General features: G+C 42.4%; 2 protein-coding genes across 6 annotated transcripts in view; one reads left to right on the top strand and one right to left on the bottom strand.

Annotated features, from left to right (window-relative positions):
• The first annotated feature begins 5,728 nt into the window (after positions 1 to 5,728).
• On the top strand, positions 5,729 to 17,174 carry fam177a1 (family with sequence similarity 177 member A1). Of its 2 annotated transcripts, none has more exons than XM_078406579.1 (5): positions 5,729 to 5,932; positions 13,264 to 13,437; positions 13,519 to 13,585; positions 14,041 to 14,138; positions 16,693 to 17,168. In XM_078406579.1, the coding sequence occupies exons 1-5, from the start codon at positions 5,849 to 5,851 to the stop codon at positions 16,897 to 16,899; spliced, it is 630 nt and encodes a 209-aa protein (XP_078262705.1). In that variant the 5' UTR covers positions 5,729 to 5,848; the 3' UTR covers positions 16,900 to 17,168. The 2 variants fall into 2 exon arrangements, with proteins under 2 accessions (XP_078262705.1, XP_078262706.1); XM_078406580.1 differs by lacking the exon at positions 5,729 to 5,932 and adding an exon at positions 7,870 to 8,019 and having other exon boundaries at positions 16,693 to 17,174.
• The window catches only part of ppp2r3c (protein phosphatase 2, regulatory subunit B'', gamma), a 32,748-nt gene continuing 18,034 nt past the window's right edge, over positions 10,513 to 25,226 (bottom strand). Inside the window, exons 12-14 of one of the 4 annotated variants that reach the window (XM_078406577.1) lie at positions 17,991 to 18,050; positions 17,290 to 17,452; positions 10,513 to 10,880 (exon numbers count right to left, since the gene is read on the bottom strand). In XM_078406577.1, coding sequence (XP_078262703.1) covers positions 10,864 to 10,880; positions 17,290 to 17,452; positions 17,991 to 18,050 — 240 coding nt within the window. In that variant the 3' untranslated portion in view covers positions 10,513 to 10,863. Of the gene's footprint in view, positions 10,881 to 10,911; positions 11,473 to 14,894; positions 17,453 to 17,990; positions 18,051 to 25,226 lie in introns of those variants that run through there. The other 3 variants (XM_078406578.1, XM_078406576.1, XM_078406575.1) reach the window with 3 other exon arrangements.

The raw sequence follows: 25,226 nt of genomic DNA, 5'->3' as shown, positions 1-25,226 counted from the left end.
AATGCTGAAGTAACTCAGCGGGTCAGGCAGCATCTAGGAGAGAGGGAATGGGTGACGTTTTGGGTCGAGACCCTTCTTCAGACTGATGTCAGGGGGGCGGGACAAAGAAAGGATATAGGTTTTATCCTATAAAGGATAGGAAGACAGTGGGAGAACTGGGAAGGGGAAGGGGAAGAGAGGGACAGAGGAACTATCTAAAGTTGGAGAAGTCAATGTTCATACTGCCGGGCTGTAAGCTGCCCAAGCGAAATATGAGGTATTCCTTCACAATGAATGGCGGTGCTGGCTCGAAGGGCCAAATGGCTTCCTCCTGCACCTATTTTCTATGTTTCTATGACATATTGTTCCAGTGTTTCACAATAATATTTTATTTCTGTGCTATATGGTAAATAAACCATATGGTATGCTTGCCCTCATTGGTTGGAGCATTGAATATAAGAGACAGGAAGTTATGATGCAGCTTGATAGGACTTTGGTTAGGCTGCATTGGAATATTGCATGTAGTTCTAGTCACCCCAACACAGTAAGGATGTGGAGACTTTGGAGAAGGTGCAGAGGAGATTATCTAGATGATGTCAGAATTAAGAAGTATTAGACCAAGCGGACCCGTTGGGCCCAAACCTGTTCTGCATTGGTGCAGTATCCTCTCCTCCCCCCCTCCCGTCTCCCCCCCTCACCCCCCTCCCCTCCCCTCCCCCTTCACTTCCCTCCCCCTCCTTCCCCGCCCCCTTCACCCCCCCCCCACTCCATCCCCTTCAACCCCCCCTTATCCTCCCTCCTCCCTCTGATTAAAATGTGAATATCTTAAAAAATATAACACCGATTTCAATGAAACTTCTTCCATTAGCACTAAAGGGACGACGGTGAGTAAGGTGGGCCTAAAATTGTCGCACAATCGTGTACCGTTTTGGCTGTAATTCAGGAACAGACAAACAAACAAACGAGAATTTTAGTATATAAATTAGCTACAGGGAGGTTGGACAGACTTGAATTGTTTTCTCAGGAATGCCAGAGGTTGTGGGGAGACCTGATAGAAGTAAATAAAAGTATGAGAGGCATTAGATAGGTTAGACAGTCAGACCATTTTTCTCAGGATGGAAATATCAAATATTAGAGCCCATAGCTTTAAGCTAAGAGGCGCAAAGTTTAAATATGTGGGGGCATGTTTTTTTACACAAAGGTTGATGAATGCCTGGAATGTGCTACTAGGGGTGGTGTTGGAGGTAGATACGATAATGGCACTTAAGAGGCTTTTAGATAGGCACGTTGAAATACAAGGAATAGAAGGATATGGATCATATGCAGGTAGAGGAAATTCGTTTGATTTGGCATCATGGTTGGCACATAGACATTATGGGGCGAAGGGTTTGTTCCTGTACTATATTGTTTTATGTTCTCCGTAAGGAAAAACAGTGGTGCTATTCTCCGGTGTAAAGAATTTGAATGATCCGCCACCACGCTCTCAGTAAAGAAACTTCTTTACTTAGCCCGGTGCAAATTGGTACTTTTCATTTCACTACTACTCTTCTCTCCAAATCTGACACCCTTATATCTCCTTTTCATCTCTAGCCTTTGTCACTTATTCCACCCATGTATCAATCCAAACCCCCTTTACCTGCATCCACCCATCACTTGCCAGACCTTGCCCCACCCCACTTTTTTCAGCTTTCTGCCCCCCCTACTACAATCAGTCTGACGAAGAGTCCCAACCCGAAACTTAGAGGTGGAGTGGAGATGGTGAAGAGGATACTTCCAGAGCTGAGTGCAGCTGAAGACACAACCATTCATGGTGGAGTGATTAAAATTAGTGAAGATAAGAGATTCTGGGCATTAATAGAACTGGAATATTTCTGATTTCTGATTCTAACTTCATATCTATTAACATTCATGTTACATAAGGATACAAAAGCAAGTCACAATGCTTTCTCTTTTTTAACAAAGGGATGCTCTATGTCAATTTCCCTCCACAGATGCTGCCTGACCAGTTGAGTTACTCCAGCACTTTGTGTTTTTACTCAAGATTCCAGCATCTGCAATTCCTTGTGTAGCCCTTATATTTGGTGGAGCTAACTTTTTATTTCAGCCAAGAATGTTATTGAATGTTAATCTTCATCAGAGTTATTGATTTTCTTTTTAACGATGGGTGTAAAAGATCTGATAAGGGACAGTCATTATTTGGTGCCAGAACCCCAGGATTCACAATCCCTGCCAACAGTTTGGCTGGGGTATGAAACGTTGTGTTTCAAAATATGTTGATAATAAAAAAACGAATTAAGCCAGTGAGTAGGGTTAAAAATGTAGAGAGGCTGCACAAGAGTATGGACAAGTTAAGTAAATGGTTGAGAGCATAAAGTTAGAATATAATGATAACAAACGTGAGTTACCCACTTCAGTGTGAGAAACAGAAATGTGGAGTTTTTAAAATCATATCATCATATATATACAGCCGGAAACAGGCCTTTTCGGCCCTCCAAGTCCGTGCCGCCCAGTGATCCCCACACATTAACACTATCCTATACCCACTAGGGACAATTTTTACATTTACCCAGCCAATTAACCTACATACCTGTACGTCTTTGGAGACAATGGTGACAAATATGTAGGTATGTAGGTTAATTTGACTGGGTAAATGTAAAAAATTGTCCCTAGTGGGTGTAGGATAGTGTTAATGTGCGGGGATCGCTGGGCGGCGCAGACTTGGTGGGCCGAAAAGGCCTGTTTCCGCGCTGTATATATATGATATGATATGATATGAAATTAGGAAATAATGATAATCAAAGGGACCTTGGTACCTGGGGACATGGTCACTGAACACTAAGATGCAGATGCGGAATTAGAACACACTTTGATCTTTATTATGAGATGAGACATCTGAGTATTATGAGCAGTTTTAGTTGCCTTCCCTAGAAAGGAGATACATTCAATAGATTACAACAAAAAAACATCAGGATGTTTCCTGTGACGATGGGTTGTAGTACAAAGAGAGACTCAATAAACTCAGCTGGAGGTGAAAAGAGATGGCTGTGATGAGGAGGAGACAGTTGGCCACAGCTGGAGATATAAAGGCAAAGTGCCTAGTCACAGTTAATCCCGCTGCGTGACAGAGGATTGTCTGATCTACAGACTGTTTCACACACACACACACGCACAATGCCATTTGGTCAACAATGAGATGTCCATTATTTTTTTAATGTATTGAGTATAGAAGTTGGTAGGTCATGTGCCAGACCACATTTAGAGTATTGAGTTTAGCTTTGGTCACTATGTTGTAGGAAAGCATGCAAAGCAAAGCTTCTCACTGTACTTCAACACACTTGACAAAACAAACCTAAGCCTAAACCAAGGCACAGTTATACATGTGGATATGCAGAGATCCAAGAAATATGGCTCAGGTGCAAGCAGAGGTGATTTGTTTAACTTGGCATCATGTTTGGAACAGACATTGTGCTCCAAAGTACCTGTTCCTGTGTTGTACTGTTCTACATTCCATAAAATCTTTGGAATACTAAACAAAGAGAACGCTTCCCCGAGCTGAGGAGACACTTTCAGAAATAGAGGTAGGTCATTGTGCACTGAGCTGAGGAAACATTTATTTGGGCAGGGTGGTATATCTCAGTTACTGTGTTCATTCAAAACAAACATGGCTGAACTTCATGAGATTAACAGTCTCAAAGGATATGGAAATATTGCAGGAAAACTTGGTTTAGGTAAAAAATCATCCATGATCGATGAATGACAAAGCAGATCTCATAGTTTACTCCTGAGCTCAATTGTTATCCATTTATTCAGCTACAGATTTACCAGCCTGTAATACGTGGAGGGTGCTCTTTCTATGAAAGGATGAAGATACTAAACTCACCAGCAAACAGATGAGATTAGTTTATCATGTTCGGCACAAGACATTGTGGTCAGAAATACATGTTCTTGTGCTGTACTGTTCTATGAATAAAATACACCTTTTGTTTGAGTCAAGAGTTTAATTGTCATATGTACTGAAACAGAACAATGAAATTCTCGCTTGTAGCAACATAACAGGTTTGTAAACACAGTACTCAATAGTTAACATAATAAACAAAAATTTAAATAAAACACCCAATATAGTGCAAAATAAAACAAAGGCAAAAGTCGTTATTGCAACCAAGACAGATCGTGGTTTGGAGTTTAGTTGGAGTTCACAGTGCTCAATAGCTTGTGGCTGTCAGGAAGAAGATGTTCCTGAATCTTGAAGTCACAGTATTCACATTCCTACACCTTATTCCCGATGGCAGGAGTAAAATGAAAGCATAGTGGTGGTGTGGGATCTTGAACATAATGCCATGTTAAACTAATCTCTGTGTGCACGTCATCCATACCCCTCTGTTCCCTGCATATCGATGTGCATGTCTAAATGCCTCCAAAAAAAACTATTCTATCTGCCACCACCACCACCATCCTTTACAGCACATTCCAGGCACCCAACACCACTCTGGAAAAAAAACATGCCCCGACATCTCGTTTAAACTTCACCCCTCTAACTTAAAGCTATGTGTCCTATTCTTTGACATTTCCACTCTGGGGAAAAGGTCCTCTCTGTCCACACATTGCACCACTGGCACTCATGTGGTTCCCTGGAGTGACATCCCTTCCCTTGTTTGAAGGAAGGGGAATTGTTCCACCTGACTCTGCCCCTTAATGTCCAGCAGAGGAAGGGTCCTAGCCTATGGTCCCCATCAAATCGATAACAGGCAGTCTTGGAAGTCTATCCTGCCTAGTCAAACCGCATGTCAAAAACCTCAGCATGATATTTGACTCTGCATTAAAATTTGATAAGCAAGTCAACGCTGTGGTAAAAGCCAGCTTCTTCCAACTTCGAACCATAGCTAAAATCAAACCTTTCCTCCAATTCGACGACACAGAAAAAATCATTTACGCTTTCATTTCCTCCCGCCTAGACTACTGCAACTCCCTATACACTGGGGTCAGCCAATCTTCCCTGTCCCGCCTGCAACTGGTCCAAAACGCCGCAGCGAGACTCCTGACGGGTACCCGTAAAAGGGACCACATCACCCCGATTCTGGCCTCTCTCCACTGGCTCCCTGTACGGTACAGAATCAACTTCAAGCTCCTCCTATTCACGTATAAAGCCCTAAATGGACACTCCCCCCCCCTACATCAAAAATCTTCTAACCCCCCTCTCTAACTCCAGGTCCCTCAGGTCGGCCGACTTGGGGCTACTCACTATCCCGCGGTCTAGGCTTAAGCTCAGGGGTGACCGCGCTTTTGCGGTTGCAGCTCCTAGACTGTGGAACAGCATCCCTCTCCCCATCAGAACTGTCCCCTCCATCGACTCCTTTAAGTCCAGGCTCAAAACCTATTTCTACTCCCTAGCGTTTGAGGCTCATTGAGGAGGCGCTGTGAACTGTTTGCGTGCTACTTACTGTATGTTTCATTTTTTCCCCCCCCATTGGAACCTAATCAGATGTACAGCACTTTGGTCAACGTGGGTTGTTTTTAAATGTGCTATACAAATAAAATTGACTTGACTTGACCTACGGATTGATTGCAGTACCATTACGGTTGCCCTCCCTGATGAAGCGAGCGATTGACTGACTGCAGACAGCGTGCCCCCACCCACCCACCCACCGGCACCATTGAGTCCCATTGCCCTGTAACAGGCGCAGTCAGACACGGGAGGGTGCAGCTGGGCAACCTGTCCGTGCAGGGAGGGAGGGAGGGAGGAGGAGCCCAGCTCCCGACCCCCAGTGCAGGCTCGGGGCGGGGGGCGGGGAGCGCTGCCGACGCCGCCGCCGCCCGGTGAACTCCGGCCTGGCAGCAGCAGCAGCAGCAGCAGCAGCAGCAGCAGCAGCTAATGGCGGAGAAGCTCCCCGGTCTCGGCCTCTACCTCAGCCCCGGCAACGTACTTCTGAGCGGGGGCAGCATGGACGCTGAGAAGGTGAGGAGAGGGGAGGGTGGGGGACAAGGCCAAGCGCCGGGCCGGGCCGGGCCGGGCCGGGCCGGGCCGGTCCCCGCGGAGCCACAGCCGGCGAGAGGCGGGGAAGAGGGCGCGGCGGCGCGGCGGCGGGGCGGCGAGGCCCGGTCGGTAGCGGCCCTGGGTATCCCTGCAGCCGCTGGCAATGTGTGCTGCTCCCCCCCCCCCCCCCCCCACCACCACCAGCGGCTGGGGATGTCCCCCCTGTCCCCAGCTGGGGGAACATTCTACCCCATATCTCCCTGCCTACGAATATTACCGGAACTGTCGGGTTGGAACTGAAAATCTAATTCTCAGTGCAAATCATCTGGCCATTCACTTCCCCTCTGGACAAAGTCTTGTGCAATTCCCATCCCTCCACTTACAGCATTTTGCAGGATTACTCTGCCGCCACCAACCAGTGCCCACTCCACAATACTCCCATGCAACAGCTGGCGATGGAACACTTCCCCCTTCCACCTCCCTCCTCCCCTGCCACCCCATCCCCCTTCATTTCCTCTCCATTCCCTTCCTTTCCTTTCTATCCCCTTGCTTCCATTTCACCCTTCCCTTCGATCGTCCTTCCCTTTCATTCACCCCCTTCCCAGCTTCCAGGCATCCAAACAGTGCTTCCAGATTGCACATTGTAATAAGCACGAAAATAGGCATTTTGGCCCATCTCATCCACACTGATCAACATGTCCCATCTAAGATTGCCCCATTTGGCCACATTTTACCCATACCCCTCTAAAACCTTTCCTATCCAAGTGCCTTTTAAATTTCCTAACAGCTTGTTCCATATATGTACTATCCAATGTGAAAAGGTTGCCCTTCAGATTCCTGTTAAATCTTTCAACAAATCTGTTCCCTCTAGTTTTTGATTCCCCTTACCCTGTGAAAAAGACTCTGTGCATTCACCCTATCTATATCCCAACTGATTTTATACATCTCCAAGAACACCACTTAGTTTCCTGTGCTCCAAGGAATAATCCTAACCTGCCCAACCTCTTCCTATAATTCATACCCTCAAATCTTGGCTACATGATGGTAAATTCTTTCTGCACTCTTTCTAATTTAATGGTACATTTCCTATAGTGACCAAAGCTACATACAATACTCCAAGTATGACTTCACTAATATTTTGTACAAATGTAACATTATGTCCCAGTTTCTATACTTATTCCCTGGCCAATAACGGCCTATGTGTCAAAGACCTTCTTCACTACCCTATCAACCTGTGACACTACTTTCAGAGGAACAATGTACCTGCACTCCTCGATTCCTCTGCTCTACAATACTCTCCAGCTCCCTACCATGCACTATGAAGATCCTGCTCTGGTTTGACTTCCAACATGCAACACCTCACACTTATCTAAATGAATGAATGAATAAGTTTATTGGCCAAGTATGCATATACAAGGAATGTGCCTTGGTGCTCCGCTCACAAATGACAACACAAACATACAGTTAACAATTAAGAATAAAGCATAAATACATCAAAACAATAAGGATACACCATTACGGTCTAAACATGTGGGTGAAAATAAACCAGAGCAAAAAAGAGACCAGACTTTGGTTATTGAGAAGAACTATCACTCGTGGAAAAAAGCTGTTTTTATGTCTGGCTGTGGCTGCTTTGACAGTCCGGAGTCACCTTCCAGAGGGAAGTGCTTCAAAGAGTTTGTGGTCAGGGTGAGATGAGTCAGAGATGATTTTGGCCGCTCGCTTCCTGGCCCTTGCAGTGTACAATTCATCAATGGGGGGAAGGTTGCAGCCAACAACTTTCTCAGCTGTGCGAACGATCCGTTGCAGCCTCCGGATGTCGTGCTTGGTGGCTGAGCCAAACCAGACCATGATGGAGAAGGTGAGGACGGATTCAATGATAGCAGTATAGAATTGGACCATCATTGCCTGTGGCAGATTGTGTTTCTTCAGTTGCCGCAGGAAGTACATCCTCTGTTGGGCCTTTTTGACTGTGGAGTCGATGGTGGCCCCCCCATTTAAGGTCGCTGGAGATGACGGTTCCAAGGAACTTAAATGACTCCACAGATGTGACTATGGTGTTGTTGATGGTGAGTGGGGGGAGGGGAGGGGGGTCTCTTCGAAAGTCTACAATTAGTTCCACTGTCTTGAGAGCATTGAGCTCCAGGTTGTTGCGATGGCACCAGGACGCCAGCTGTGTCACTTCCCATCTGTAGGCCGAATCCTCCCCATCCTGGATCAGTCCAATTAAACTTACTTTGCCATTCCTCAGCCCACTTGCCCAACTGATCAAGATCCCACGGTAATTTTTGATAACCATCTTCACTGTCTATGATACCACCTATTTTAGTGTCATCTGCAAACTTAATAAATATTCTCATCCAAATCATTGATTTAGATTGCAAACAACGGGGAAGGGGGGGGGGGGCAATTCCTGAAGCACAACACTAATCACAGGTTTCCAGTTTGGGAAAAAGAACAACCTTCTACCAACTCCATCTGTTTGCTATCCTCAAGCCAATTCTGTATTCAGTTAACTGGTTCTTCCTGGATCCCATATGCTCTAACCATCAAAGAGCATGTTGAGGTTTATATAATCTATGTCTGTGGCTTTGCCCTCATCAACCTTTTTGGTAACTTCTTAAAAAAACTCAATTCATAAGACATGATCTCCCATCTACAAAACCAGGCTGATCATCCCTAATCGACTCCTGCACTTTCCTAATGCGTATCTATCTTATGCAATGATGTACTCTCCAGTAATTTAACATGGATGTTAAGCTTACTGCCCTCACTTCCTATTTTTTCTTTGCAGCCCTTCTTAAATAGAGACGCAACATTAGCCACTCCAATCTTCTGGCATTTTCCCCATGTCTAACAATGATTCGTATATCTCAGTCAGGTCTACCACAATTTCTTCTCTAGTTTCCCACAGTGTCCTTGGATAAACCTGATCAGGCCCAGGAGGTTTATTTACCTTCATGTGTTTAAGGACATCCAGGACCTTCTCAACTGCAATACGGACCCTATCCTCAAGACGTCATCATTAACCTTCCCAAATTCCCTAGTCTTCATGTCTTTCTCTAAGGTACAAACAGAGGAGAAATACTCATACTCAATACTCGTAGATGACCACTTTGGTTTCCGAAGAGCTCTATTACCTCCCTAGTTTCTCTTTTCTCTTAAAATACATAAATTCTCTTTGGATTTTTCTTGATCTTATTTGCCAGAGCTATTTCATGCTCCCCCTTTTTGCCTTCTGATTACCTTCTTAAGTTAGTTTCTTGATCCCCTATACTCCTCCAGGGTCCCAGCTGCCTATTTCTGATCAAAGCTGCTATTTCATCATCCAGAGTTCCTTACTCCTACCTACACATGTGGCCTCCTATACATCGGCGATTCCAAAGGTAGACTTGGTGCTGTTTTGCTAAAAACTTGCATTTGGTCCACCAAGGCCTACTGGATCTCCTGGATGTTAACCATTTTCACTCCCCCTTAAACCCTTTGGCCCACAATTTCTATGCCGAATATCTTGCCAAGTCTATCTCTTATCTGCCTGCACATGATCCATATCCCTCCATTCCCTGAATATCCATGTGCCTATCTAAAAGCCTCTTAAATTATATCGTGCATCTGCCTCCTCCACCACCACTAGCAGCTTGTCCTAGGCATCCACCAATCTCCGTGTAAAACAAAACTTGCCCGCACGTCCCTTTTAAACTTTCCCCATCTCATCTAAAACCTATGCCCTCTGGTCTTCATCGTTTCCGCTCTGGGAAAAAAGGTACTGACTGTCTTCTCTAGCTATGGGAAGACTGTCTTTGCCTCTCATGTTTATATATTTCTATCAGATCGCCTCTCAACCTCCGAAGCTCCAGAGAAAACAATCCAAGTTTGGATTGTTGTATAAACGAGGAATTGTAAAGAAAGTAACATTTTAACTGAAATCATGGGCAGAAAGCGAAATATAAACAGGAAAAGTCGAGGGATTTAGTAAGGTAGACATGAGGAACTGAAAATATGAAAATCATTTTTTTAAACTTATCTTTAACACTATTGACTTCATTTGTATATAATAAGGTTCAGGGCCAGAGAGGTGGTTTGCTAGTCATTTATTACACTTACACGGTTAGATATTTGCCTACTCCTAAATGCGTCAGTCCTGACTTTTCTTAGCAATCTTAATGAAGACCCCAATGTCATTCATTTCTGTGGTGACTCTTTCAGAATAATTACAGAATATCCCATAAGATAGCACATTGGAACTTCTGAATTATCTATTTTCAGAAGCTAGAAGGTGTCTGATTTTCTAATGGTGATAACCTTGCCATTATTATCACAAGGTATGTGCCACAATTTACCTTGCGTCCCATTAAATATTTTTTTGTAAATATTCCATGATATTTTGGCAGTTATTTATATTACCTTTGCTAAGATGCAACAGGTCATATAATATCCTTGGAAACAAAAGCCAGTTAATATTTCTGGCACCGGGCATGAAACTGTCATTTGTTTATATTCCACTGAACTGAATGTTTCCAATTTTGCCCTTATTAACATTAAAAAACACAAGATTCAAGAGATTCAAGATTCAAGATAGCTTTATTTGTCATCCAATATTGGACGAAATTCAGTCACCCACAGTCCAACAATAAAAGCATTAAATAGGCATTAAAATTACACAACCCCAAAAACACACAAAAAAAGAAACATCCATCAAAGAAACATCCATCAGTGAGTCCCCTCCAGTCCTCTCCTCACTGTGATGGAAGGCCACAATGTCTTTCCCTTCTCCTGCTGTCTTCTCCCGCGGTCAGGTTGTTGTGGTTGCAGGTCGCACCGGACGGTCCGCAGCGGGCCAAGCCCAACTGCACATTAGGTTGTAATCTTCATGCAGAACTCTTCCTTCCAAGTCAGAATTTTTTTTGAATGATTTAACAGAAACCTGCATCTACAACATGAGTAATATTCTATTGTGAGAAATGCAAAAGAATATCACCCTGCCAAGCCCACTTAAATAAAAGATCCTGTAACACCATTCAAAGAGTAGGGACATTCTCCTGATGCCCTTCAAGACGTGGGTTTCTTTTGCTCTGTGTGATGCAGTGTTTTTTGTTTTACACAAAAGAATGTTCAATAGAAGCTGGATGAGAGAACATATTGTAGTACTTAATATGCCTAGTTATTGCATCAGAGTAATACAAAGCACTGGTACCAAATTAATAGAGTTGGTTGTGTTAAAATTCTTGAATATTCCATTTTAAATGCTATTTTTTTGTGCTTCCCTGTGTTGCACTGGGATGGGTTCACCTATGCCTGTGGGACTTTTGGGGGAAACATTTTTTCCCTTTGGTTTTGAACGAAGGTGACTGTATTACAAAGTAATTAGGACAAGATCGAAATAGGCCCTTCGGCTCAACTTGCCCACACGGGCTGCAAGTAATTCTTGAGCTCTTCAAGTATCTCTTGGCAGGAGGAAATCTCAAAGAACAAATCTGGGCAGGATTAATGAAAATGTCTGTCTTAGCATCAATAGTTAGGATCTATAGTAGAAGAGATCAGAAATTATTTGAATGTTTGCTATTTTGTTGTAATGGAAACAGTATACTCAGACTTTAAAAATAAGTATTTAAAATCATTTAGTTACCAAATTTCAAATAGCACACAATGCTGTCTTTTAAAAGCACACCATGTGCTTTCGACAAGGATCTCATGATAAACTGATCCAGAGGATTAAGGCATGTGGGATCCAGAGAGATTGTTGGGTTGGGTTCAAAACTGTCTTGCCTATGCAAGGCAAAAAAAAGATAGTAATGGAGCGGTGTTATTCTGACTGGATGACTGTGACCAGTGGTGTTCCACAAGGATCAGTGGTTGGACCTCTGAAGTTTGTAAATGATGTGGACCAAATGTAAGGGGGGTTGGTTAGAGTTTGCAGATGGCACAAAAATTGACGGGACTGTGGATGGTGAGGAGGTTGTCAAAAGATCTGGCAGGATATAAACAAGATGGAAATGTGGACTGAGAAATGTCAGATTTACTTGGCAGGTTTTGTTTTACACAGATAGTGGTAGGAATTTGGAACGCACTGCCAGAGGAAGTGATGGAAGCAGATACAATAGCATGAAGCATTTTGAGAGGCACATGAACATGCGAGGATTTGAGGGTTATGGACCATATGCAAGGTTATAGACCATGTGCAGTTCAAATTCGCATCATGGTTGGCATGGACAGAAGGGGCCAGTTTCTGTGCTATACTGTTCTATGTACATGAGAGTTGAGAGTGCTACTGATAACAGCGGAAACATTTATGTCTCACAATCTTCTTATCGAGTCCACATCACAAGATTAGAAATTGTTCAGCCAAAGCTGAACACATTTCTCAGCATCTACATACAATGGCGTCTTGCGCTTCTTGTCCGTAGTGGTAGAAAGATTGGTGGAAACAGGCCCACGATGTGAACGCTCTTTCCTTGACCCCATGTCTCACAATGAAGGAGGCAAAAAAATATTTTAAAACAAAACCTCAGCTCAGTTACTGCAAAAGATTCTTTATATCCAGGTGTCGGTATCACGCCAGGAGCTTTCACATTGCAGGAGTGCAGATTTTGAAATTATTTTTAGAGATACTGTACTGAAACAGGCACTTTCGCCCACCGAGTCCACGCTGAGCATCAATCACCCATTTACATTAGTTCTATGTTATCCCACTTTCTCATCCGTATTGTACTCATTAGGGGCAATATACAGGCCAATTAACCTACAAAACCGCACATCTTTGGGATGTGGGAAAAAATTGAACTCCCCAGAGGAAGCCCATGCAGTGACAGGGAGAATGTGCAAATTCCACACGGACAGCACCCGAGGTTGGGATCGAACCCAAGTCTCTGGTGCTATGAGGCAGCAGCTCTATCAGCTGCAGCACTGTATCGCCCCAATGATGATGCATGGTAACTTAATGGGTTACATTTTATAACCCCACTAGCCAGGTAAATTTATATTTGACCAATAAATATAAACAGCTAATTTTGATAATGCTAATACTAGGGTCCTGAATGTAGAATATCCACTCAAAAAGAACAAGCAACTGGAGACCAATTTTTCTAATAATTGTGAAACCAGTTACAAAAGTGTCTGCGTGTTTTGATCAGTGATGCTGCAAACTTAACAGCATCAAGAAATGCAGCAGTACCATGCATGTACATGTTTTGTCATCTAATATTTGAATTTCTGTTAGTGTAGTTTTGTGTTGGGCATTGAGGAATTGAGATTGTTGAATATATTCTTTCAAGATTCACCTAAATAGCTTTATATATATTTTTTTCTCTTAAAAGCTGCAGGCAAATGGGAAATCATTTGAGAATGTAGAACTTGGAGATGTAGGTATGAAAAAACAAAAGGTTCCTCGGAGAATCATTCACTTTGCAAGTGGTGAAACCATGGAGGAGTACAGCACAGATGAAGAACAGGAGGAAGACAAAAGAGATTTGTTGCCTGCAATTGATGCCGTAAGATTTGTCTACTATAAAGTTATTTTTGTAAATCATGGGCAAAATGATTAGGTATAAAGTATTACTTTTTTTTTCCAGAGCAAACTTCATTGGGGCCCATTCCTGTGGTTTTACATGCTAAGGTTTGCTACGGGAACACTGTCAGGTAAGCATAATGTATAGGTAGTATCATTAATTACTAGACTAATGGGCAATTGTCAGGATCTGATGATAGTTGTAGACACAAGGAACTGCAGATGCTGATTCACACAAAAAATACAAAGTGCTAGAGTAACTCAGTAAGTCAGGCAGCATCTCTGGAAAATATGGATAAGTGACGTTTCGGGTTGGGACTCTTCAGATTAATTGTGGTAGAGGGAGAAAGCAGGAAGAGAAGTGGGAGTGGAACAAATGGGATGATGGTTCTGGGATTAGATGCTGGAACTTGATTAATTGATCGTGGTCAGAGAGCAAAATTAAATGAAGGAAACAAAATGGAGAGATAGAACCCGAGGGATCAGTGAAAGGTTTTTTAGCAGGGGATAATGAAAGTGTGATAATTTTGTTCAAGTATTAATGATATAACTGAACATTCATTTGTAATCTTGTAATTTTTTTTAGTATGCGACTTCTTAGGAGAAAAGTTAGCTTCCCTTTTTGGTATAAATGCACCGAAGTACCAATATGCCATTGACGAGTACTATAGGATAAAGAAGGAGGTAAGCAAATTGCATGTGACTATTCAGTAAAGGACATGTAATTTAGAGGGCGTCTCAATCCTCGTTTTGGATATGTTTGAGAAAATCACTAAATACAATTGAACTCCCCGACTAGAAATAGTGGGCTACATCAGAATTTGTATTAAAAGTTTCCACTTCATGCAGAGAAAAGGTGGCTTCACATCATGACCACAAGATTGTGTAGGAAGGGCAGATGGCAGACGTTGGTTTATATTGAGTACAGGAGTAAAGAGGTCCTTCTGCAGTTGTATAGGGCCCAGGTGAGACCACATCTGGAGTATTGTGTGCAGTTTTGGTCTCCTAATTTGAGGAAGGACATCCTTGCTATTGAGGCAGTGCAGCATAGGTTCACCCTGGGATGGCAGGACTGTCGTATGAGGAAAGATTGGGCTTGTATTCATTGGAGTTTAGAAGGATGAGAGGGGATCTTATAGAGACGTATAAAATTATAAAAGGACTGGACAAGCTAGATGCAGGAAAGATGTTCCCAATGTTGGGAGAGTCCAGAACCAGGGGCCACAGTCTAAGAATAAAGGGGAGGCCAATTAAAACTGAGGTGAGAAGAAACTTTTTCACCCAGAGAGTTGTGGCCTCCTCCTGCATCTAGTTTCTATGTTTCTATACTGAAGATAGACACAAAGTGCTGGAGTAACGCAGCGGTTCAGGCAGTTTCTCTGGTGAAAAAGGCTGGGTGACATTTCGGGTCGGAAGGTCTGCAGAAGGGTTCCAACCCGAAACGTCACCCATCCTTTTTCCCCAGAGTTATTGCCTGACCCGCTGAGTTACTCCAGCACTTTATGTCTATTCAAGATTGTCTGTGATGTAAATAGCCTTACAGAGAGAGAGAACAAGCCTTGCACACACAATAGCTGGAAAGAAGTACTCCGAGAGCCAGCTCAGCCTTGTTCTTCAGCCCAGCTGTAATCAGGCAACTGAATGGTCCTCACATCAGCTAGTCTGGTTCTGACATCCTATCTACCTCCGTGGAGATCTTTGAACTATCTTTAATCAGACATCAACTATACGAGGCATTGGACACGAGTATGAAACTACATTTAATACATTTAAAATACTAATATTTAATAAAGTCCCTCTTGATTGAAATCTTTATCTGTGCAACATTTTCATGGGAAGAGGTTATTTGAATGGACTCTCCAAGTAAATAGCGAGGATCTGTTGCAATGTTACTTTCCTTTGCTACACACCATGTGGACAGTTTCAGACAGTCAAGAAAAGTTTTGCAAACAATTCCTAACAACCTTGGGACCTCCATTCCTCCACGAGGAGGAATTTGTTTAGTCAGAGGGTGGTGAATCTGTAGAATTATTTGCCTCAGAAGGCTGTGGAAGCCAAGTCAATGGATATATTTAAGGCAGAGATAGATTCTTGATTAGTTCGGGTGTCAAGCGTTCTGCGGAGAAGACAGGAGAATGGGGCTAGGATAGATAGATCAGCCATAATTGAATGTCGGTGTAGACTTGATGGGCTGAATGGCCTAATTCTGCTCCTATCGCTTATGACATACAAATGTCATTGCAACCTTGGCACTCCTAATGTCCATTTTGCAGAGACACAGTTAATAATGTAGATCTTGATCATTATGGACTTGTGCAGGGTAGTTAATTATGGGGAGCAATTAGAAACAGTGGTGAATAGGAAGACCAAATCAGAGATCCAGCGATAGTGGCAAATACTGATTCTAGTTTAGTTCATTATTGTTACATGCACTGATGTGCAGTGAAAAGCTTTTATTGTGTGCTATCCAGTCAAAAACAAGACCACATGGATATGATCAAGCCGTCCACAGATAAAGGTACAACATTTATTGCATGATATAACATTGAAGTCTGATCAAGTCCAAATAAACATAGTTCGAAGGTCTCCAATGAAGTAGATGGGAGGTCAGGACCGCAGTCTAGCTGATGAGAGGGCTGTTCAGTTGCCTTATGACAGCTTGGAAGAATCTGTTCCTGAATCTGGAAGAATAAGTTTTCAAACTTCTGTACCTCTTGCCTGATGGGAGAAGAGGGTGAGACTGGTCCTTGATAATGCTGGTGGCCTTGCTGAGGCAATGGAAAGAAGGCTGGTTTGTGAGATGTTCTGGGCTACGTCCACAACACTGCAATTTATTTCAGTCTCGAACAGAGCTGTTCCCAAACCAGGTGGTGATGCATCATTTCTACGATACACCTGGAGAAGTTGGTGAGGATTGTTGGGGACATGCCAAACACCCTAAACTATATTCTTACATGATATCTGATGGTGAATCTAGATAAATCGTAATAGCAAACATTAAAAGCTGTTCTTCACAAAACACATACCGATACATTTTAATGGCTTGAAATGAACCCAGGGGTAAACATTGCAACTAAGTATGTAGTTACAAGTTAATGAATTATTGCAGAGGACACAGCAGAAAATTAGCATTAGATGAAGACTATCGCAAAGGAATGAGAAAATTAATTTTATAGAAAGAGTAATTGCCAGTTTTCTTATGCAAGACTGCTAATATCTGAAACTGTGAATGTTGCAGGAGGAGGAGGAAGAGGAAGAAAATAAAATGTCAGAAGAAGCTGAAAAGAATTTCCAAGAACAAATAGAAAAGCAGCAAGATGGGGTCAGTGCACAAGATAGCTTGCCGGCAGTTAACGCATCATTTGTAAATGTCAGTTTTGAGATGGAAAACGATCCTACACCTACATCAGAAACCAAACAAAGAGGTGATCCTATCCCAAGTTAGAAGCTCCACAAATGGAAGATAAATAAGATGTTCTGCCCTTTTCTCTAAAAAATAAACCAAGCCTTAATTTACTGATTCAAAATGCAGTTGTGCCTTGTAAAGTTGTTCACTTCTTGCTTTCCATCATGTGTCTGCTATAATTATCATAATACTACACAGGTTTGTTTAATCTATATAATTGCATTATTTATTTGTAGTGTTATTTTTCTCTTTATAAATAAATTGTCTATTCACTTTTGTAAACTTCAAAACCTTAATAAAATTTCTGCAAACTATTTTTACATTACGTATAATTCACAGCAATTCAATACAAATGTTCAAATAAACCGTGGGGGAAAACAAACAGAAATTACGAGTCAGTAAATCACGAGTCATCCAGATCGGCATTACCATCATTGTCATTCGCAACAAGAACTTCTCGGTTTTCATAAGTCCAAAATCCATTTAGATCAATTAGAATACTGCTAACAGTGTCACCTTGCCCACTGCTTATCAAGTCTTGAAGTGTGATTTTATATGGATCTTTAGGTTTAACCATGTCAAAGATTTCATCCTGCAAAAATTAAAATACCTTTCAGTATAACATAGGTTATGCATGCATTGCAGTAAAAACAAGCCTATACAGTCTAAAGAAATGTGCCGACCCAAAACATTGTCCATCAGTTCTCTCCACAGTTGCTGCCGGACTCACTGAGTTACTTCAGCACTTTGTGCTCTGTCTATATTTATTATTCTGCCAAAATGTAACAGCTAAGCTGGAGTTTCTATAAATCCCAGCAATACTATATTGTCACACTTCTAGTCAGTGAGGAATAATTGCTTGTGCCTTTTCAAAATTGGATTGTGGACATACAATGTAAGGCTATACTTTAACAAGTTGTTTTGAATCCAGCACGAGTCTTATAGGAATACCACTTGGAAGGAAAATGGCCAGATAAAAATTGTATTGTCCATCACCGTTTTTCATTCGTGATAAACAATTTATTTCTATCTCTCACTACTATGAGGATCAAATGGCAAATTTACAAAAATTGCAGAAGTAGTTGTTCTTTAATTGTATTCTTTATAATTAATATCAGTTACAAATATACCTTAACATCTTGAAAAGAAACTGGCTCCTGCCCATGAAGTTTCATTTGTTCCTGGATAGCCTGTATGAATACAAACAAATTATATAACCACCACTTGATACACGAATAAATCAGAAAAACATTTCTGTTAAAATCACCACCAGTCTTCAGGCTGGCAAACATGTATTGATCATTTGTTTAGAGGACACTTCAAGTAGAAATTTTAAGAAAGATACTTCATCCATATTAGTTGACACCAGACATTCTGGTTGAAGGTAGAGTACAGATAAGTGGGGGTCAAGTATTTACAAAATATAGTGTTAAAATGCTTTATTCTGCTAAAAGGTTAGTTGTACAGAACTTGCTGTCTAGAGACCTGGACTAATACTTCAAATTTCACTGAGATTTTCAAAATGTAAAGAAATCTGAAAATAAACTAATAACACCAAGAAAAATAAACATTGAATATTGATTGGTTTGCACAAAAACACAACAGATTCACGAATGTCATTAAGGGAATGAAACAGCCATATATGTGACTCCAGCTTCAATAGACAATAGACAATAGGTGCAGGAGTAGGCCATTCGGCCCTTCGAGCCAGCACCGCCATTCAATGTGATCATGGCTGATCATTCTCAATCAGTATCCCGTTCCTGCTTTCTCCCCATACCCCCTGACTCCGCTATCCTTAAGAGCTCTATCTAGCTCTCTCTCGAATGTATTCAGAGAATTGGCCTCCACTGCCCTCTGAGGCAGAGAATTCCACAGATTCCAAACTCTCTGACTGAAAAAGTTTTTCCTCATCTCTGTTCTAAATGGCCTACCCCTTATTCTTAAACTGTGGCCCCTGGTTCTGGACTCCCCCAACATTGGGAACATGTTTCCTGCCTCTAATGTGTCCAACCCCTTAATAATCTTATACGTTTCAATAAGATCCCCTCTCATCCTTCTAAATTCCAGTGTATACAAGCCTAGTCGCTCCAGTCATTCAACATATGATAGTCCCGCCATTCCGGGAATTAACCTAGTAAACCTATGCTGCACGCCCTCAATAGCAAGAATATCCTTCCTCAAATTTGGAGACCAAAACTTTACACAGTACTCCAGGTGCAGTCTCACTAGGGCCCTGTACAACTGCAGAAGGACCTCTTTGCTCCTATACTCAACTCCTCTTGTTATGAAGGCCAACTTTCCATTGGCTTTCTTCACTGCCTGCTGTACCTGCATGCTTCTTTTCAGTGACTGATGCACTAGGACACCCAGATCACGTTGTACGTCCCCTTTTCCTAACTTGACACCATTCAGATAATAATCTGCCTTCCTATTCTTACCACCAAAGTGGATAACCTCACACTTATCCACATTAAACTGCATCTGCCAAGCATCCACCCACTTCATGCCCTGGTATGACCATTAAATCATCAAAAAGTAAAACATATAGACTTGTGCAATGGGTCAGAGCATTATCATGCAAAGCATCCCTTGTCAACAAATTGAAACTGATGCCAAAGTGAGACATTCACCAGCTTACAGTCATACAGAATTTTGTCTGTTGGACAATATCCTAGCTCTTCCCAGCACTATCATAGTGGAGTCCTTACATGGGAAGTCCTCAATATTAGAAAGACCCCATTACGTTATATGTCTACAGGTCAAACAAGGATAATGAAATTGTTTGATAATTAACACCTTCCCATCTGTTTCCTCAGAAGGTAGATCAATGTTACTTTATGTACGTCCACTTGGAGGGAACACTGAGGACACTAAAATAATGTACATTGACTGGGCAATTCAAATTCCTTTACTGAGAATGTTTTTTTACTATGCTAAATTGGCCAAACCCTGAAAGACATTGCTATCAGAACGAGGCTGCAGCAGATGGCAGAAGAACCAAAACATAACACTCAACCTATCGGCCGCGGGACGTTTCAGTGCCCGGTGCGACTCGGCCGCGGGACGTTTCGGTGCCCGGTGCGGCTCGGCCGCTGGACTTAACATCGCCCGATGCGGCCCCGGGACGTTTCAGTGCCCGGGGCGGCTCGGCCGCGGGGCCTTCCATCCCCTTGCGGGGGCTGTGCGTGTCGGTTGCCTCGGTAGGGGTCGAGCTGTCTGTCCGTGGGTGCGGGGGGAAGAGAGGGGAAGTTTTGTTGCCTCCATCACAGTGAGGGGGTGTTTGGAGTCACTGTGATGGATGTTTGTGTTGGGGTCGTGTGTCCTGTGTTCTTTTCTTTTTTTGCTGTGTCTTGTGACTGCTGAAATTTCGTTCGGTATTTAATAATAATAATAATAATAATAATATTCATTTATTGTCATTGCAATGAGTACAACGAAATTAAAAAATAGCCAATCCTGACGGTGCGTACAAACATATATGCAATAAATGCAAAAACAAATAAATACATAAATACAATTATATTAAGTACAAGATTTTTTAACGGTGTTGCCTAGTGCAAAGGTAGTGTTCAGTTCTCGTATGGCCCTGGGGTAAAAACTGTTCTTAAGTCTGTTTGTTCGGGATTTGATCGACCTGAAACGTCGACCAGAGGGCAGATGAACAAACAGACGGTGGCCGGGGTGGGATGGATCTTTTATTATTTTGCCTGCTCTACTGAGGCAGCGTAGGCTGAACAGGTGCTCCAGGGAGGGCAGTGAGCAGCCGATGATCTTCTGGGCCGTCGTGATGACCCTCTGAAGGGCCTTCCTGTCCTTTTCTGAGCAGCTGGCATACCATGTGGTTATACAGTATGCCAGCACACTCTCGATGGAGCAGCGATAGAAGGACAACATGAGCTTCTCCTGCAGGTTGGTTTTCCTGAGGATCCTCAGGAAGTGGAGTCTCTGCTGTGCCTTCTTTACTGTGGTGATGGTGTTGGTAGACCAGGTAAGATCCTCTGCGATGTGCGTACCCAGGAACATGAAAGCGGGTACCCTTTCCACACAGACCACCAATGGATCAAGGACTTCCTGACCAACCGCCCCCAGACCGTCAAAATAGGCCCTCACCTCTCCTCCACCATTACACTGAGCACCGGCTCACCACAGGGCTGTGTGTTGAGCCCCATCCTTTACTCCCTCTACACTCACGACTGCGCCCCCACCCATCCCACCAACACCATCATCAACTTTGCGGATGACACGACTGTGGTTGGACTCATCTCAGGAGGAGATGAGACAGCCTATAGGGATGAAATCCAAAGGCTGGCAGCATGGTGTTCAGTGAACAATCTGCCGAATGACAATAAAGTTTTGTTATACTGTTATACTGTTATACTTATGGGTTTCCTCAGAAAAAAAAACTGATCATAGTGAATCTGAACTCAGACTAATTACTTATAATTATTTCCACACTTTAAATATATCAATCTCAAACAAGTTTGTCAGACAGAAACAAGGAGGCTGATGAGTTCCTCAAGCACTTTACTTTTTTGCTCAAGATTACATCATGAGGACTGAACAGTGGCGTAGCTGTAGAGTTGCTGCCTTACAGCACCAGAGACCCAGGTTCGATCCTGACTACAGATGCGGTCTGTACAGAGTTTCTATGTTCCCCCTGTGACTGCGTAGGTTTCCTCCGGGTGCTCCTGTTTCCTCCCACATCCCAGACGAGCAGGTTTGAAGGTTAATTGTTTTTTATAAGTTGTCTCTCGTGTGTAGGATAGAACTCGTGTACAGATGATTTCTGGTCAGCGCAGACTTAGTGGGCCGAAGAGCCTGTTTTCACACTGAATTTCTAAACTGAACTGCGGCCTCCTGTATCTGCAAACAAGTTCTTGATCGGTTCAAGGATGAAATACCCAAATATCAAGAACAGGACACATATCTGATAATACTAAACAGTCCAATCTGCAAGAAGAAGCGAGCCATGTTGGAATACTTACTGAAGCATATACTGGACCTAACTAGAACCCAATACATATAGCTGGGTTAGAGTCACACAGCATGGAAAAAGGACCTTGGTCTCAAACTCATCCATGTCGACCAAGATGCCTTATTCAAAGCTAGTCCCATTTACCTCGTTTGGCCCATTTCCCTCTAAATCTTTCCCACCGTGTACCTGTCCCTCATGTGTTTTAGATATTGTTATTGTACCTGCCTCAACTACATCTTCTGGTTCCAGCAGGGTTTAGCTCTCACCATCTAATAACTACACCTCTGTCAATGACAATATTAGTGTTTGCTATTATTACAATCTTTCTATAAATCAATGCCCATTTTCACATGGTTAGCACCTTGCAAATTGGTCTGCAACATTGCAACCAAGCTAAGTAGAACAAATTAGCAGATCCAGCAGGTTAAATGTGCGCTAAAAAAAAACCTGTGGCTTAGTATCAGCATTAGCATAGAAACATAGAAAAATAGGTGCAGGAGTAGGCCATTCAGCTTTTCGAGCCAGCACTGCCATTCAATATGATCATGGCTGATCATCTAAAATCAGTACCCTGTTTCTGCTTTTTTCCCCATATCCCTTGATTCCTTTAGCCCCAAGAGCTAAATCTAACTCTCTCTTGAAAACATCCAGTGAAATAGCCTCCACTGCTTTCCGTGGCAGAGAATTCCACAGATTCACAACTCTCTGGGTGACAAAAAGTTTCCACATCTCAGTCCTAAATGGCCTACCCCTTATTCATAAACTGTGACCCCTGGTTCTGGACTCCCCCAATATCGGGAACATTTTTCCTGCTTCTAGCCTGCCCAATCCTTTAAGAATTTGATGTTTCTATAAGATCCCCTCTCATCCTAAATTCCAGTGAATACAAGCACAGTCAACCCATTCTTTCATAGGAATTAACCCGGTGAACCTACGCTGCACCGCCTCAATAGCAATAATGTCCTTCCTCAAATTAAGAGACCAGAATTGCACACAATACTCCAGGTGCGGTCTTACCAGGGCCCTGCACAACTGCAGTAGGACCTCCTTGCTCCTAAACTCAAATCCTCTCACAATGGCCAACATGCCATTAGCTTTCTTCACTGCCTGCTGTACCTGCATGCTTACTTTCAGTGACTGATGTACAAGCACACCCAGGTCTCGTTGCACCTCCCCTTTTCCTAATCTGACACCATTCTGATAATAATCTGCCTTTCTGTTCTTGCCACCAAAGTGGATTACCTCACATTTATCCACATTATACTGCATCTGCCATGCATCTGCCCACTCACCCAACCTATCCAAGTCACCCTGCAGTCTCATAGCATCCTCATCGCAGCTCACACTGCCACCCAGCTATGTGTCATCCGCAGAGTAGATGTCACATTTAATTCCACTGTCTAAATCGTTACTATATATTGTAAATAACTGGGGTCCCAGCAACGAGCCTCGTGGCACCCCACTAGTTACTGCCTGTCATTCTAAAAAAGACCCGTTAATTCCTACTCCTTGTTTCCTGTCTGCCAATCAGTTCTCTATCCATGTCAATACCCTACCCCCAATACCATGTGCTCTAATTTTGCTCACTAATCTGTTGTGTGGGACCTTGTTAAAGGCTTTTTAAAAGTCCAGATACACCAAATCCACTGGCTCTCCCTTATCCATTCTACTTGTTACATCCTCAAAAAATTCCTGAAGATTAGTCAAGCATGATTTCCTCTTTCATAAATCCATGCTGACTTTGACAAATCCTGTCACTGCTTTCCAAATGCGTTGCTATAACATCTTTAACAATTGACTCAAGCATCTTCCCTACTACCGATATAAGGCTAACTGGTCTATAATTCCCCGTTTTCTCTCTCCCTCCTTTCTTAAAAAGTGGAGTTACATTGGATCAGTTCCTGTGGACTGGAGGGTAGCCAGAGTCGAGAGAACATTGGAAAATGATCTCCAATGCATCCACAATTTCTAGGACCACCTACTTGAGAGCTCTCCGCGATGCAGACCATCAGGCCCTGGGGATTTATCTGCCTTCAGTCCCAACAGTTTACCTAACACCATTTCCTGACTAACGTGGATTCCCTTCAGTTCCTCCCTCCCACTACATCCTCGGTCCGCTAGTATTTCTTGGAGAATGTTTGTGTCTTCCTTAGTGAAGACAGAACCAAAGTACTTATTTAACTGTTCTGCTATTTCTTTGTTTCCCATTATAAATTCACCTGTCTCTGATTGCAAGGGACCTACATTTGTCTTCACTAATCTTTTCCTTTTTACATATCTAAAGAAGCTTTTAGAGTCAGCTTTTATATTCCCCGCAAGCTTTCTTTAATACTCTTTTTTCCCTCTCTTAATTAACCCCTTTGTCCTCCTCTGTTGAGTTCTAAATTTCCCCCAGTCCTCCGGTTTGCTGCTTCCTCTGGTCAATTTATATGCCTTTTCCTTGGATTTAACACCATTCTTGATTTCCCTTGTTAGCCACGGTTGAGCCTCCTTCCCCATTTTTTTTTCCCGCCAGGCAGGGATGAAAATTTTTGGAGTTCATCAATGTTTTTTAAATATATGCCATTGCATCTCCACCGTCAACCCTTTAAGCATAATTTGCCAGTCGATCCTAGCCAATTCCCGTCTCATACCTTCAAAGTCTCCCTTCTTTAAGTTCAGGACCCTAGTCTTTGATTTTTATTTTCAGCGTTTGCAATTTTTCTTGCTTTTTAGATAACAAGCTGCTAGCTTCACAAATATCTGCAATTTCAACAATAACAGAACCTCACACCAAAGTGTAAAGGCTGCAGTGTTAATTAGTCATCCTTGAACATACAATGTTGATCTCACTGTTGCTTAATCAAAAGCCCAGAACACGTAATATGAGAGCATTCTGGGTATACTTTTAGAAAATGCAATGAACAAGTGGCTATTAATTCAGAAACCATGACATAATTTAACATGAATTGGTCAATTATTTGAAGGAGTATAAAGAGAATCTATTGAAATGGGAAAAAAAAGTTGTGCTTGCATAATTTCCAGCCATCTCTCGGGTGGCTAATGATTCTCCAAGCAAACCAACTAACACAAATTAATGCTTGAAAGGTATTCCCAACAACTTCAAATAATAATGACCCCTTGCCATTAGCCTCAGACTTAGTGTTCAAAGGGCCTGGGACCACCATAATAAATACCTTTTAAACATTCGAGAACTTAACATATACAAGTTACTTAATTAATTAGACATGATATATAATACCAGAATTACTTATGGTGAAAATATACAGATGTGCAATGTGTAATCATAATTAGGTATTACTTTATATTGTGAAAAAAACCGTAAGTACATTTTAGTTTGGGGATTTTGATAAATTGTGCCACAAAAATCATAATACAATAAAACTCA

Source organism: Rhinoraja longicauda, chromosome 10 (genome assembly GCF_053455715.1).
Source record: "Rhinoraja longicauda isolate Sanriku21f chromosome 10, sRhiLon1.1, whole genome shotgun sequence".
NCBI lineage: Eukaryota > Metazoa > Chordata > Chondrichthyes > Rajiformes > Arhynchobatidae > Rhinoraja > Rhinoraja longicauda.
Note: the sequence above shows the minus strand (reverse complement) of the source record. Positions and strands in the feature narration are given on the sequence as shown.

Coding starts and splice junctions, on each gene's coding strand:
- fam177a1 (XM_078406579.1), top strand. CDS start 5,849: ATGGCGGAGAAGCTCCCCGGTCTCGGCCTCTACCTCAGCCCCGGCAAC. Junction 13,438..13,518: donor TGTTGCCTGCAATTGATGCC/GTAAGATTTGTC, acceptor TTTTTTTTCCAG/AGCAAACTTCATTGGGGCCC. Junction 14,139..16,692: donor ACTATAGGATAAAGAAGGAG/GTAAGCAAATTG, acceptor TGAATGTTGCAG/GAGGAGGAGGAAGAGGAAGA.